At 37.7% G+C, this 11,896-nt stretch overlaps 2 protein-coding genes and 1 pseudogene across 2 annotated transcripts; all 3 read left to right on the forward strand.

Annotated features, from left to right (window-relative positions):
• Positions 1 to 1,720: 1,720 nt before the first annotated feature.
• Positions 1,721 to 4,177, forward strand: LOC122639831 (annotated as a pseudogene).
• A 1,942-nt stretch (positions 4,178 to 6,119) lies between these two features.
• On the forward strand, positions 6,120 to 7,773 carry LOC122638585 (cysteine-rich repeat secretory protein 38-like). The gene is made up of 2 exons (XM_043831450.1): positions 6,120 to 6,386; positions 6,921 to 7,773. Exons 1-2 carry the CDS (start codon positions 6,120 to 6,122, stop codon positions 7,761 to 7,763), a joined length of 1,110 nt encoding a protein of 369 aa, XP_043687385.1. The 3' UTR covers positions 7,764 to 7,773.
• A 50-nt stretch (positions 7,774 to 7,823) lies between these two features.
• On the forward strand, positions 7,824 to 10,491 carry LOC122639830 (cysteine-rich receptor-like protein kinase 10). The gene is made up of 6 exons (XM_043832826.1): positions 7,824 to 7,943; positions 8,027 to 8,199; positions 8,334 to 8,544; positions 9,164 to 9,401; positions 9,867 to 10,017; positions 10,122 to 10,491. Exons 1-6 carry the CDS (start codon positions 7,880 to 7,882, stop codon positions 10,410 to 10,412), a joined length of 1,128 nt encoding a protein of 375 aa, XP_043688761.1. The 5' UTR covers positions 7,824 to 7,879; the 3' UTR covers positions 10,413 to 10,491.
• Positions 10,492 to 11,896: the final 1,405 nt, after the last annotated feature.

Below are 11,896 nucleotides of genomic sequence, written 5' to 3' on the forward strand. Positions count from 1 at the left end.
CGGTTTGACATAGGAAAATGCCCATCTAGGTCCTTTATATGAGTGCCAGATCTCAAGATCTTGCTGGAAATTCTTGGTATACAGACACCTATCTATGCCAGGAACAAAGACAGACAATATAGACACTTATTTATGCCTAATATCATTTAAGTAAATGTTTTTGTATTACATTTACTTAAGATATTATTCATAAATAAGCAAATACCCCCCTATTTGAATCCAATAAAAATAGTTAAAAAATGAAATTCCAAAAGGAAAATAAGTCAACCCCCCAGTTCAAGAACAATAACTGGATTTTCGGCGGTAGGTGCAATTTTCAACTTTCTAATGCTGGGGTTTTTCTCAAATCTAAAAATTCCATAAATCTTATTATGGTAAAACATTGCTAAAAACCAAAAGTGCGGTAAAATATTCATTTGTTTTGATGTCCAAAAATATATTTTCATTCAGAGTGATTTTGACAGCATTCGTGCACACCGAATTAAGTTTGATCGGTACATAACTCCTTCAATATAAATCAGATTTAAGCAATCTTGGACTTGTTGGAAAGCTTTGTTTTCCGCACTTTTTGATTTTTAGTAATGTTTTACCATATTAAGATTTATGGAATTTTTTAATTTGAGAAAAACCCTAGCATTAGAAAGTTGAAAATTGCACCTACCACCGAAAATCCAGTTTTCGTTCTTGAACTTGGGGGTTGACTTTTTTTCCTTTTGGAATTTGATTTTTTAACTATTTTTATTGGATTCAAATAGGGGGTATTTGCTTATTTATGAATAATATCTTAAGTAAATGAAATACAAATACAAAAGCATTTACTTAAATGATATTAGGCATACATAAGTGTGTTTGTCCTGTGTCTGGCCTGGTTTCTAGCATAAGTGTCTGTCTTGCTTTCCCACTAACTGAAACTCCTATTTGGACTTTGTTTTTGCAAAATCTGATAGTGCCATTGTGTTTAAATGGCCTAAAATAGGCTGAATACCAAGTTTCAGACCCAAACTAGGTCTAAAATCCATCGAGATGAGGCTTCGAGTCGAGAAAAAAAAAAGTGCACCAACTCGGCGAGATCGAGATCTCGACTCGACTCGGTTTTTCAAGGGTCCGAGTTGGCACCGAGACCCGAGTTTTCGAACCTTGTTCTTTAAATGGTGACAAACATGATAAGTAGCCTCATTCCATGTATATGCTGGTTGGTTTGAGTACAATAGTTCAAGTATGACTGTGATTGCCGTACAAACAGTGTGATTGCTAAAAGTTGCACTCTGATCATATAACTTTTCATCTTCTTGTTGACTTGGTCGGGCCTTGACCATGGAAGCAAATATGGCAAAATGTCAAGTTTCACATGAAATATCTTATTTAGTTGTGTCTGAAATATCTACTGATTTCACAAAACCACACAATTTTGACGAAAAAATTGAGCATATAGCAGCTGATAAATCCCAATTTTCAAATATCAATATTTTTTAAAAATAGTAAGAAAGACTCAACTTTGATTTATCTTTTGATAAATATTATCAAGAAGTTGGCCATTTTTCGGTTGTTATATCATTGATTTTGATTCCAAATATGAATTTTGGTCTTCGATTTCAAATCCATAAGATCAAATCTCAATTGCTAAATGCAGCTAACCCTCTTATGTTTTTAATGCAAAATACTGTAACTTTTTGTTTTTCGTGCACAACATTGGGAAAACAGAAGAGGCTCTTTCTCACAGTGAAGAAGAGATTAAAATGTCATGGGGTTTGAAACTCAGCATATATTTTTTTAATCTCTAATTGCAGGAAACAAGCAGCACTCAATGGTTCAGTGTAAGTGGCAACAGCAATTGGAAACACTAATCCCTTGGATATGGAAAAAACATGCTTAAATTGGGTTTCTTCTATTTAAGTGTTTTCTACCTTTCCTTCCTTGCAAAGCAAAAAACCGGAGCAAAAAGAATGAGCGGAACAAGACTATGCAGTCTCTTGAGTGAACTGGGTTACGAAGGGCATGAGGTGTTAGACCCTGACAGCTTTGAATGGCCTTTTCAGTATGAGGAGGCCCAACCCCTCTTTGAATGGATATGTTCTAGCCTCCGCCCCACCAATGTTCTATCCCTGCTGCTGAGGTCTCTCAGTAGGAGCAGTTTCTACAAGAGGGTAAGCTATTGGAGGGGGAGGACTTGGACTCTGCTTATGATAGCATTTCAGCCTTCTCAAGAGGCAGTTTTTGGTGCTGAAGAAGGATTGAAAGATATTCGGGATGCAACTTTGGCATACAAAACTGAGGCTTTAGAATTGCAGAAACAGCTGAAGCATCTACAACGTCATATGATTTGCTGACCGGCCAAGCTTCATCTTTGATCCAAGGAAGAAGATCACGGGTCACAGCAACATCCATGGTCAATGGACAACTCATAGTAATTGATGATGGGCTATCGGCAAGAAATTTAGAGATGAATGCGGTGCTTGGAATGATTTCTTCTACTGCACAGGAGTTGTCTCACTATCATTCAGGGGATGAGGATGGTGCGTACTTGGCTTATTCAGATTTCCGTTCATTTTTGTTGGAGCATTCAGCTTGTGCAAAGGAACTAAACCAGTGGTTTGTGAAGCAGTTTGAAGCTGGTCCTTTCCAATTAGTGGCCAAGGATGGCAAAGTGAGATCTTCATGGTTGAGTCTTGATGACTTTCCAGATGCTGTAGTGCAAGATTCAGAGGAATCGTGCCATCAACAATGGAGCTGAGCTGCGAAGGCTTTTCGTTCTGTATTTGGAACGAGTGAGAGACAGTGGGTAGAAGCCCAAGTTGAGAATGCTAAACAGCAAGCTATTCTTGCAGCAATTAAATCTCAAGTAGCATTGGATGAAGCTCACATTCATCTTGATCTTCATTCTCTCAGGAGGAAACATTCTGATTTGACAGGAGAGCTTTCAAACCTACAGCAGAAAGTTAAGTTATTGTCTGAGAGTAGTATTCCAGATCTTTGTTGGGAGCTTGCTCAACTCCAGGACACATCATATATATTGCAAGGTGATTATGATTTAAAGGTCTTGCGCCAAGAATCCTATATTGGTCGGCAAAAGGTGTTCCTACATCATTTAATTAATCAGCTTGCTAGGCACCAGTTTCTAAAAATCGCTTGCCAATTGGAACAGAAAACCATGCTTGGTGCATACTCATTGCTAAAAGTTATTGAATCAGAATTGCAAGCGTATCTATCAGCTACCAATAGCCGGATTAGTCATTGTATGTCACTGATTCAAGCTGCATCTGAAGAACATGAACAAAGAGCAGTTGATGATCAGGATACTTTTTTTCATGGTGTAAGAGATCTTTTAATTATTCATTCATATGCTGAAGGTGGGTTACCAAAATATTGTTAGGGTTTAGGGTTTAAGCACAAGGTTGTTTAAAGCAATACACCCTGCATATCAAGTTTTTGGAATAATACAGGTTGCTACCTCCAACTAGTATTTATAGGAAAGACTAGGGTTTTTAGTTTAGATGGGTTCTATCCAGTGGGACCCACCACACCCTGATTCCTTATTTAAGTAGATTTATATTAGAACATATATTAAGGTTATAGAATATACCCAACACATATGTATCAGCACTTGGTATTGTTCAGTAGATATCTAGTCTTCAGTCAGACTTGATGACCCTCCAGTCTGAGCTTGAAAGTTCCCTCCTAGAGGATAGAAATAAATGTATCAATGAGCACTTTTATTCGAAGTTTGCAGGAGCTACTTTTTTCATCCTCAACAACAGCACAACCAATTCTGACACCTTGGCCACTACTGAGAGAACTTGTAGAAATGGAAAATGTCAATGCACAACTATCTGCAGCCATTGAAGAAGTTACACGAGAGCATAGCGAGAAGGTTGAGATAGTAAAACATCATCCTCATGAATTGGGCCGGGAGAGGCAGGTCTTTGTTGACTTTTTCTGCAACCCAGAACATCTCAGGAAACAAGTTAGGGAGCTGACTTCTAGGGTGAAGGCTTTTCAAGTTTAGAAATCATTGATCGAACCATTGGACCTGTGCGAATGCTTTTATTTATGATCACCTGAGGCCATTGTGGCAATTATAGTAGTACCAATTTCATGCCAATTTCTTCTGATTGTCCATGTGAGCACTTTAATTTGATTATCTTAAAGTGAACTTCATCTTATTGGCAGCTTTTCAAGACACTCTTTACAGTCTAGATGGGGAACTACTCGAGTCTACTCTAGAGTTTCATCCAACCGGCAGAACCGTTGAGTGAAGAGATTCTCTCTTCACTGTGTGTAAAGGAAAACTTGGTATGTTGCTTTTTTGGAGTTTCATTTGGTCTGGGAAGTTGAGATTATAAATACAGGGTTGTATCCTACGATCTGATTAAGATTGGGGAAATAAGATTTTATTGGTTTGCTCTTACCACGTTTGTGTCTGGAAATTGAGATTATATATACAGGCTTGTATGGGGAAATAAAATTTTAGTGGTTTGCTCTTACAACGTACGTTTGTGGCTGAGAATTTCTTCTTCTAGGCCTTTCTCTTTTTCTCCTTATTCCTTCCATCGAACCTTCTTGTTTCTTCAAGCCTGATTACAGATTATTACTTCTATCTGGTTTTAGATTGCACATCAGCCGTCAGTCAGTTCAATATTCTTCTTTTAGCACATGACTTCTCCTCACAGTTTCCCTGGTGTCTGATCAGAAAACTGCTTGATTTTAAGATTTTATGAGAAACGAGAAACCAGTTTCCTGGTTTAGGGAAAATCTGTTTGTATTCAAGAATTTTTTCCCCCTTTTTTATCCATAGTTATATTTACCTCTCTTTTTAGGTAGGTGTTCTTTTATAATTCCCTCTCCCTCTCCTGTTCTTCTCCGTCTCCTACACCCTCTTCCCTTGTCCCGTCATCACATAGTGAAAAATCAACTCAAGGAACAAAAGCAAACCCTAGGGTAAAGAAATGGAGAAAAGAGGAAGAAATGAGCAAAGGACGAGTAAATCAAGTTCCAAAATCCGAGTTCGGTTCCTCTGCATGTGCCAACCGGTGAACGTACATGTGAGAGCTAACAACCTATCCTTCACATAATCGGGCACTTTCTGTTACTGATATGTTATTGTTATTTATTTATTTTTTTAACTTTTTAGTATTCAAGCCCGAGACTAGATCAGATTCTCGTACAAGAACTATTCTTGTATGCTTGAAGTTGCACAGATGGAATTCACTCGCTCAGTTGGATTCAATCAGTGCGACTTGCAGCGCCTTCCCCCCCGCTCTTCTTCGGAGAATACCAACGCCCCATCCTCTACAACCTCATCCCCACCCCTATTCTTACTCCCTGTTTTTCCTCTGCAAGCCTGCGCCTCCACTCCCAGCATTAAGCATCCATATAATTCAAGAAAGTCAAGTCGAAAGAGATCACTAATGTTTGCTGTTAATTCTTCAAGATTCAATGACTTTAAATTTGGTGGAAGCTTTGGTATTACTTGGAGATTTCTATAGTCTTTCAATGAGATGTATCCCACACGAGAAAGATAACAGATGTTGGCTGCTAACACTGACGGTGGCCAAATCTATTTCTTCCAATGATGAGGATAAGCTCCATAAAAGCTTCAGATTTCTTAAGGAGCATGAACCAGAGAGAGAGAAGCAGGAAGCAAAGTGATGAGCATAAACTAGAAGAATGAAAATTGAAGATGTTGAAGATCAAGAAGTTGGAGATTGAATAAAAAAACTGAAAAATGGAAGTATGTAATAAAACCAGGGTAAAATGGAAATATATAAATAACAATGACAAACCGTAACAGAAGGTACTGATTATGTGAAGGGCACTGGCTGCTAACCAGCACACAAGGAGACAACTTTCTCTCCTTATTGGGAGTAGCTTAGGAGACTGGTAGACAGAGCAGGCCTTGATGCAATAGTAAGGTTGCTCCATTGTGACTTAGTGGTCTTGGGTTTGAGTCTGGAAACAACCTCTCCTGCAAAGCCGCGAAGCAGGGGTAAGGCTGTGATCATTAAGACCTTCCCTAGACCCCGACCCCGCAATAGCTGGACATATTCTTTATACATCTTTTGCCATATAAAGCTTTTTTTGCCGCAAAGTGCAAGTTTGGGTGCAGCTTTTCTCCAGCAGCTATGGAGGTGGAAGCCATACGAGATGGGTTACTTTTGGCTAGAAGTTTAAATCTGCAGCACATCCTCATCCACTCTGACTCTAGGAGTGTTATTGCTTGCGTAAATAGAGCTACAGCAGCGCCGGATTGGGCTGTACGCTCAATTGTTGATTACATTCGTTCTCTATTGTCATCTTTTGCTAATGTTTCTTTTCAGTATATTCCCAGGACTGTAAATAGGGATGCCCATATTCTAGCAAAAGGGGCTGCAGTTTTGAAGCTTTCTAAGGTTTGGTGGTTGCATCCACCTCCCTTTTTTGTAAATCTTTCTTTACTGACAGATAACTCTGTTCATTCCTCTCTATTTATATAAAGCTCGCTTGGAGGAGGTGTTACTCCACCTTCTCTTGACCAAAAAAAAAAAAAAATTCTTTGCTGACTTTTAACAAAAATAATTATCTTTCAATCGATGATGATGGACTGATGGTCGTGAGCAAAGCCATTTTGGAAAGTAGAATATTGACAAAGACTATAGGCCCAAAAACTCAAAAGAGTCAAGAAGCTATCAATTAATGTAAACCACTTGTGGTTAGTTTTGTACTGTTTTGACCATTCAATGAAAGATCTTTTCATCAAAAACTTCCACAGAAATGGTTCATAGATTGAATGAAGAACATGCTTCGAAATTTCAGGCTAATGACCTATTCAACAGCTTCCATTCAACCCAAAGGTCCTCTTCAACTCTCAGATGAAGTCAATTATAAAATGGCATTAGCTACACTATATATAATTCACTATCTTCATAGCTTTAGTTTCTCCTCAGAAATACATGGCTTCTTTCCTAACTGTACCAAAAAGCTTTCAGTTGATCCTGATTTATTCCCTTCTAGCTGAACTTCATAGCCCCTGTGGTGCAGATCCTCCCTATCCTATCTGTACAATTAAAACCAATTACACAGGCAATAGGACATTCCATGATAATCTTAAAAACCTCTTTGATTCCTTATCCTCTAATGCTTCTTCCCTTTCAGTCTCAGGCTTTTATAACACTAGTGTTGGCAATGTCCCAGACAGAGTGTATGGCCTCTTTCTCTGCTTAGGATTTGTCAGCCAAGACAAATGCAAGACCTGTGTCGACGACGCAATTCAGGACATTCAGAGACGTTGTCCCAATAACAAACAAGCATCAGTGTGGGAAGAATATTGTCTGTTGAGATACTCAGATCGAAATTTCTTTGGGAAGATGGATGACAGTGCACCTCTTAATCAAACAAATCCTTTAAACATTACAGACCCACATAAATATAGCCAAGCTGTGAAAGAGATGATGGGTGAACTCTCTATTCGGGTTTCGAATTCAGCACGCTTATATGCAGTTACAGAAAATAATTATAGTGAATCAGAGAAGCTATATGGTCTTGTGCAGTGTACCATGGACTTATCAAATATTGGTTGCCAAAGATGCCTACAAATTGCCATAGGAGAGCTTCCTGATTGCTGCTATAATCCTCTTGGGGCAAGACTTATGAGTAGGAGCTGCTATTTAAGGTATGAGTTATATAATTTCTATGAAGGAGCAATTGGACATAAATCTCCATCAGTGTCCACAACTTATGGTGAGTATTTCAAATTTTATTTTCCTGTGTTGCTTTGGCTCCAACCATAGCTAGATTCAACAATTAATGGTAAGTGATCAATGCCTATTTGTGAATTTCAACTGAAGTAACAGGTGACCAGGCGAAAGTATGGGAAAAAATTCTCTTTACCATCTTATCCGCATGTATGGCAGGAATTCTTTTGAGTTTATGTATCTGCATCCTTGTGGCAAGGGAAAGAAGCCAGAAAGGTAAGAACACCCAATAAATTGTTGCAGAAAATATTTGCAGATATAGGAATTCTTTTGACTAGATATTCTTGTGTTTCATCCAGAGAGGAGCAGACTTATTGGTCAAGCTGTTCCATTGCAACAAATTGGTGCCCAAAAGGATCAGATGAATCCTCCAGACTTTCCATTAATTAGTTTAGCTACCATACATGCAGCTACAAACAACTTTTCTGATTTAAATAGGCTTGGCCAAGGTGGATTTGGCCCTGTTTATAAGGTACTTCCATGATCTCTCTTATCACAGCTAACTAGAAATTAAGTATAGTTTGTAAGGATGAAGGGTTGATTAATATGAAATTGGATTTGGAATGTTTGTAACTAAAAAGTATTATTCAATGATTGTGTACTTAGGGAACACTACCCAATGGAAGGGAAGTAGCAATTAAAAGGCTTTCAAGTGGTTCTGAGCAAGGTTCAGTGGAGTTCATGAATGAAGTATCACTAATACTGAAACTTCAACACAAAAATTTAGTGAGGCTTTTGGGTTGTTGCACAGAAGGAGAAGAAAGAATTCTTGTCTACGAGTACATGCCTAATGGTAGCCTCGATTTCATCCTCTTTGGTGCGTACCCTTTAATCTCTTCGAACTCAAAATTTCAAATTTGTTCATTACTAAGATGGTAACCATTAATTGTTAGCTTTCCCCTCAAGGTATAAATTTGTAATCACTTATTCTGTTTTCTGAGTTCATATATTATCTCATTCAAACGATGGAATGGCTAGCAAGAGTCTATATTCCAAAGAAGTATTGGGGAAAATTTGACCTGATCATATAAATCATCTTCATCTTAATAGTGGAGCCTTTCTTGTCGTCTATTGTATGGAAAATCTTCCACTGCTTTAGGGAGGCTAATCCTATAGCTGTCTATTTGGCTAAGGAGGCTGCGTCCCAAGGCTTTTCTTGTTCTCAATTTAGATTTCCTTATCAGATAAAGGAGGAATTGCAGAGGGATGCTAAGTGCAGACCTCGATTGAGATTTTCTTAAGGTTTTTCTCTATGATGCTTGGTTTTCCTTGCTGATGGCAATGTCGAAGGTGGGGATTTCCAATGCATTTGTTTTCTTGTATTCGTCTGGGTATGCCAAAATGTTAATTCTGTAATTATTTTTTTATTATTTTTAATATATTCTTTCTGATCCTTCTAATAAAAAAAAATCATCTTATATGGTATTTGGCTACAGATCCAAGGAGACGCGCTCATCTTAATTGGAGTACTCGCTACAACATCATTTGTGGAATTGCCCGCGGCATCCTCTATCTTCATGAAGATTCTCGACTTAGAATCATTCATAGAGACCTAAAAGACAGCAATGTGCTGCTGGACAAGGACATGAATCCAAAGATCTCAGATTTTGGCATGGCAAGGATCTTTCCTGGAAATAATGGTGAAGCTAATACTGCTACGATAGTGGGGACATAGTAAGTGAACAGTTTTACTTTCACAATGTTTTGAAACATAATATGGATCTATTCATGTTGGACTAGGGAAAATACATCTTTACCTTCCACATTCTCTCTGATGTGAAGGAACGGTGTCGTGCTATTATTCCCAAGGGCCCCAAATCCCCTAGGAACCAATACCTTGAGGAGAGTCGAGGGATTCACCCCATTTGGTCTTCCAAATTATTTGTTGGCTTTGGTGGGGTTTTTGGTCATGGGCTTCTCTGAAGCTGACTTGGGGTTTGTCTGTTATGGTTATTGTTTTGCTTCTCATTGTAGCTTCGCTGGTCTCCTTCTCTTACTTAGGGGCCCCCTTACCCTCATTGTCTTTGATTAGCTGGGGGAGTCTTTCTTTTCTTTGCAATAAATTTGATATTACCTATCAAAAAAATATACATCTTTATCTTAAGGTTCTAATACATTTTTCTTCCTCAATTTCAAAAGTGGATACATGGCTCCTGAGTATGCTATGGAGGGAGTATATTCCACGAAGTCCGATGTTTTTAGCTTTGGAGTTCTTTTGCTAGAGATTGTAAGTGGAAGAAAGAATGCAGGTTTCCATCGGTCCAAACATGCTCCCAGCCTTCTAGATTATGTAGGTTTGGTTACCTTGGATCATCCTATATATTCCTTTTAAAGCTAATCATCTTGGTTTCAAAACATTCCTTTGCATCTAACTCCTAAGGTATGATATTGCAGGCATGGCAGCTATGGAAAGAGGGAAGAGGGTTGGAGTTGATGGATCCACTGTTAGTAGAAACTCATAATGCGAGTGAAGTCTTGAGATGCATCAATGTTGGACTATTGTGTGTTAAAGAAGACTCAACGGATAGACCTACTATGTCACATGTCATCCTTGTGTTGAGAAGTGAATCTCTTTCTCTCCCACAACCTCAACAGCCTGCATTTTCTGTTGGTCGATTCACTCCAGCAATGATCGATGATATTTCTGCCAATTATGTAACTATTACAGATTTTATTCCTCGTTGAGTGACTTGGATTAAAATTTTACGAGTAAAAAAAAAGAAAAATTTAAACATTGATAAAAAAAAAAGGAAATATCCATCTTAGTTGTATAATCTGTCATATATGTGATAAGAACATATAAATTGGTACTTCAGCATGTTCTTAGTTGGATAAAATGTGGAAGGGTTTTTGTTTTACAATAGATTTGAAGTAATCACAATGACAAAAACAGATGCAAAGAAGTAACACAAGAAGTAACCACAATTGATCTTTTATTGAAACATGTATGATATATATATTTCGGCTTATGGCCTGCATCTATGGGATGAAGCCTTTTTGTATCAATATTTAAGGGGGACGATGATGTACTTATGATAATGAGAATTTAATGCCCAGTCCACTTTCTCCATCGTTTTTCTCAAGCAATGAATATTTTTTTCAAATGCACTCTTTCTAAGATATTCCAATGACTCTATTTTAACAATTATATTTCAACGGTTTTATTCTAATGGCTATATTTCAAAGGCTCTTTTTCCCTTTCCTATTTACGTATCTTTTGGTTTGAAGAGATAAAGTTGATAATTTGTATTTTTGAAACTTGTGGGAGTGTCATGGTAAACCCCCAATGTGAGGTTAAGGTCCTTTTGTGGTGAGTGATTTCCGGGATATATAGAGTAAAGTAGTCCTCTTTGACCCTTGTTATCGTATACTTTTCATTTTTTTTTTTTACCATTTTCGCATTCTTCTTTTTTTGAGCTGCATCAATTTAGTATCATAACAAGTACAAGTTTGATTCTTGTGGCGAGCAAGTCTATCAAAATCAATATGAAATCAAGAAGCACATTCAATAATGAAAAACATGACCAACGATTGAATGACCACTCTGATTGTCATTTCAAACTTGAGGATGAGTTCTTTCAAAATGGAGGAGAATGATGTACTTATGATGGCGAGCATTTAATGTACACTATACTTTCTGTATTATCTTTCTCAAGCAATGATTCTTTTTTCAAGTGCACTCTTTACAAGATATTCCAATTGCCACATTCCAACAATATTTTTCCAATGGCTATATTTTAACTGTTCTTTTTTTCTTTTCCAAGAGTCTCCAACAACACTCTTCCCCCACCCAATCTAAAGTCCTTTTTTTTTCCTTAAATATGTGTCTTGTTTATTTTAGCATTTTGCAAAAGGTAAAATACAAGTGTTTAATGTCCAGGCATGCTTAGATGAATACAAGAAACAAAGAGCTTGGTAAGGGAAACCACCAACAACAATAAGGCCAAGAATCATAGGTTAAATCATCTCAACACAAGAGAGGAAAACTGGAATCTGGCCCCCCCATAGAGTCATCTAAAAGAGCATCCCTTACAAAAGGAGAGAAACAAGAGACAAGAGGCATAGAAACTCCCCTTTTCGCTGCCAATTTAGCTAAGAATTTTGTCACGGGATTTGACTCCCTAAAACAGTGAGAGATTTTCCAAGATATTAGGGATGAAATTAAATTG

The sequence above is a fragment of the Telopea speciosissima genome, chromosome 9 (assembly GCF_018873765.1).
Source record: "Telopea speciosissima isolate NSW1024214 ecotype Mountain lineage chromosome 9, Tspe_v1, whole genome shotgun sequence".
Classification (NCBI taxonomy): domain Eukaryota; kingdom Viridiplantae; phylum Streptophyta; class Magnoliopsida; order Proteales; family Proteaceae; genus Telopea; species Telopea speciosissima.

Excerpts from the sequence above, each read along its gene's own strand:
- LOC122639830 (XM_043832826.1), top strand. The coding sequence starts at position 7,880 with ATGGCAGGAATTCTTTTGAGTTTATGTATCTGCATCCTTGTGGCAAGG. Across the intron at positions 7,944-8,026 it reads AAGGGAAAGAAGCCAGAAAG|AGAGGAGCAGACTTATTGGT; the intron begins GTAAGAACACCC and ends TGTTTCATCCAG. Across the intron at positions 8,545-9,163 it reads CCTCGATTTCATCCTCTTTG|ATCCAAGGAGACGCGCTCAT; the intron begins GTGCGTACCCTT and ends ATTTGGCTACAG.
- LOC122638585 (XM_043831450.1), top strand. The coding sequence starts at position 6,120 with ATGGAGGTGGAAGCCATACGAGATGGGTTACTTTTGGCTAGAAGTTTA. Across the intron at positions 6,387-6,920 it reads CAGTTTTGAAGCTTTCTAAG|AAATACATGGCTTCTTTCCT; the intron begins GTTTGGTGGTTG and ends GTTTCTCCTCAG.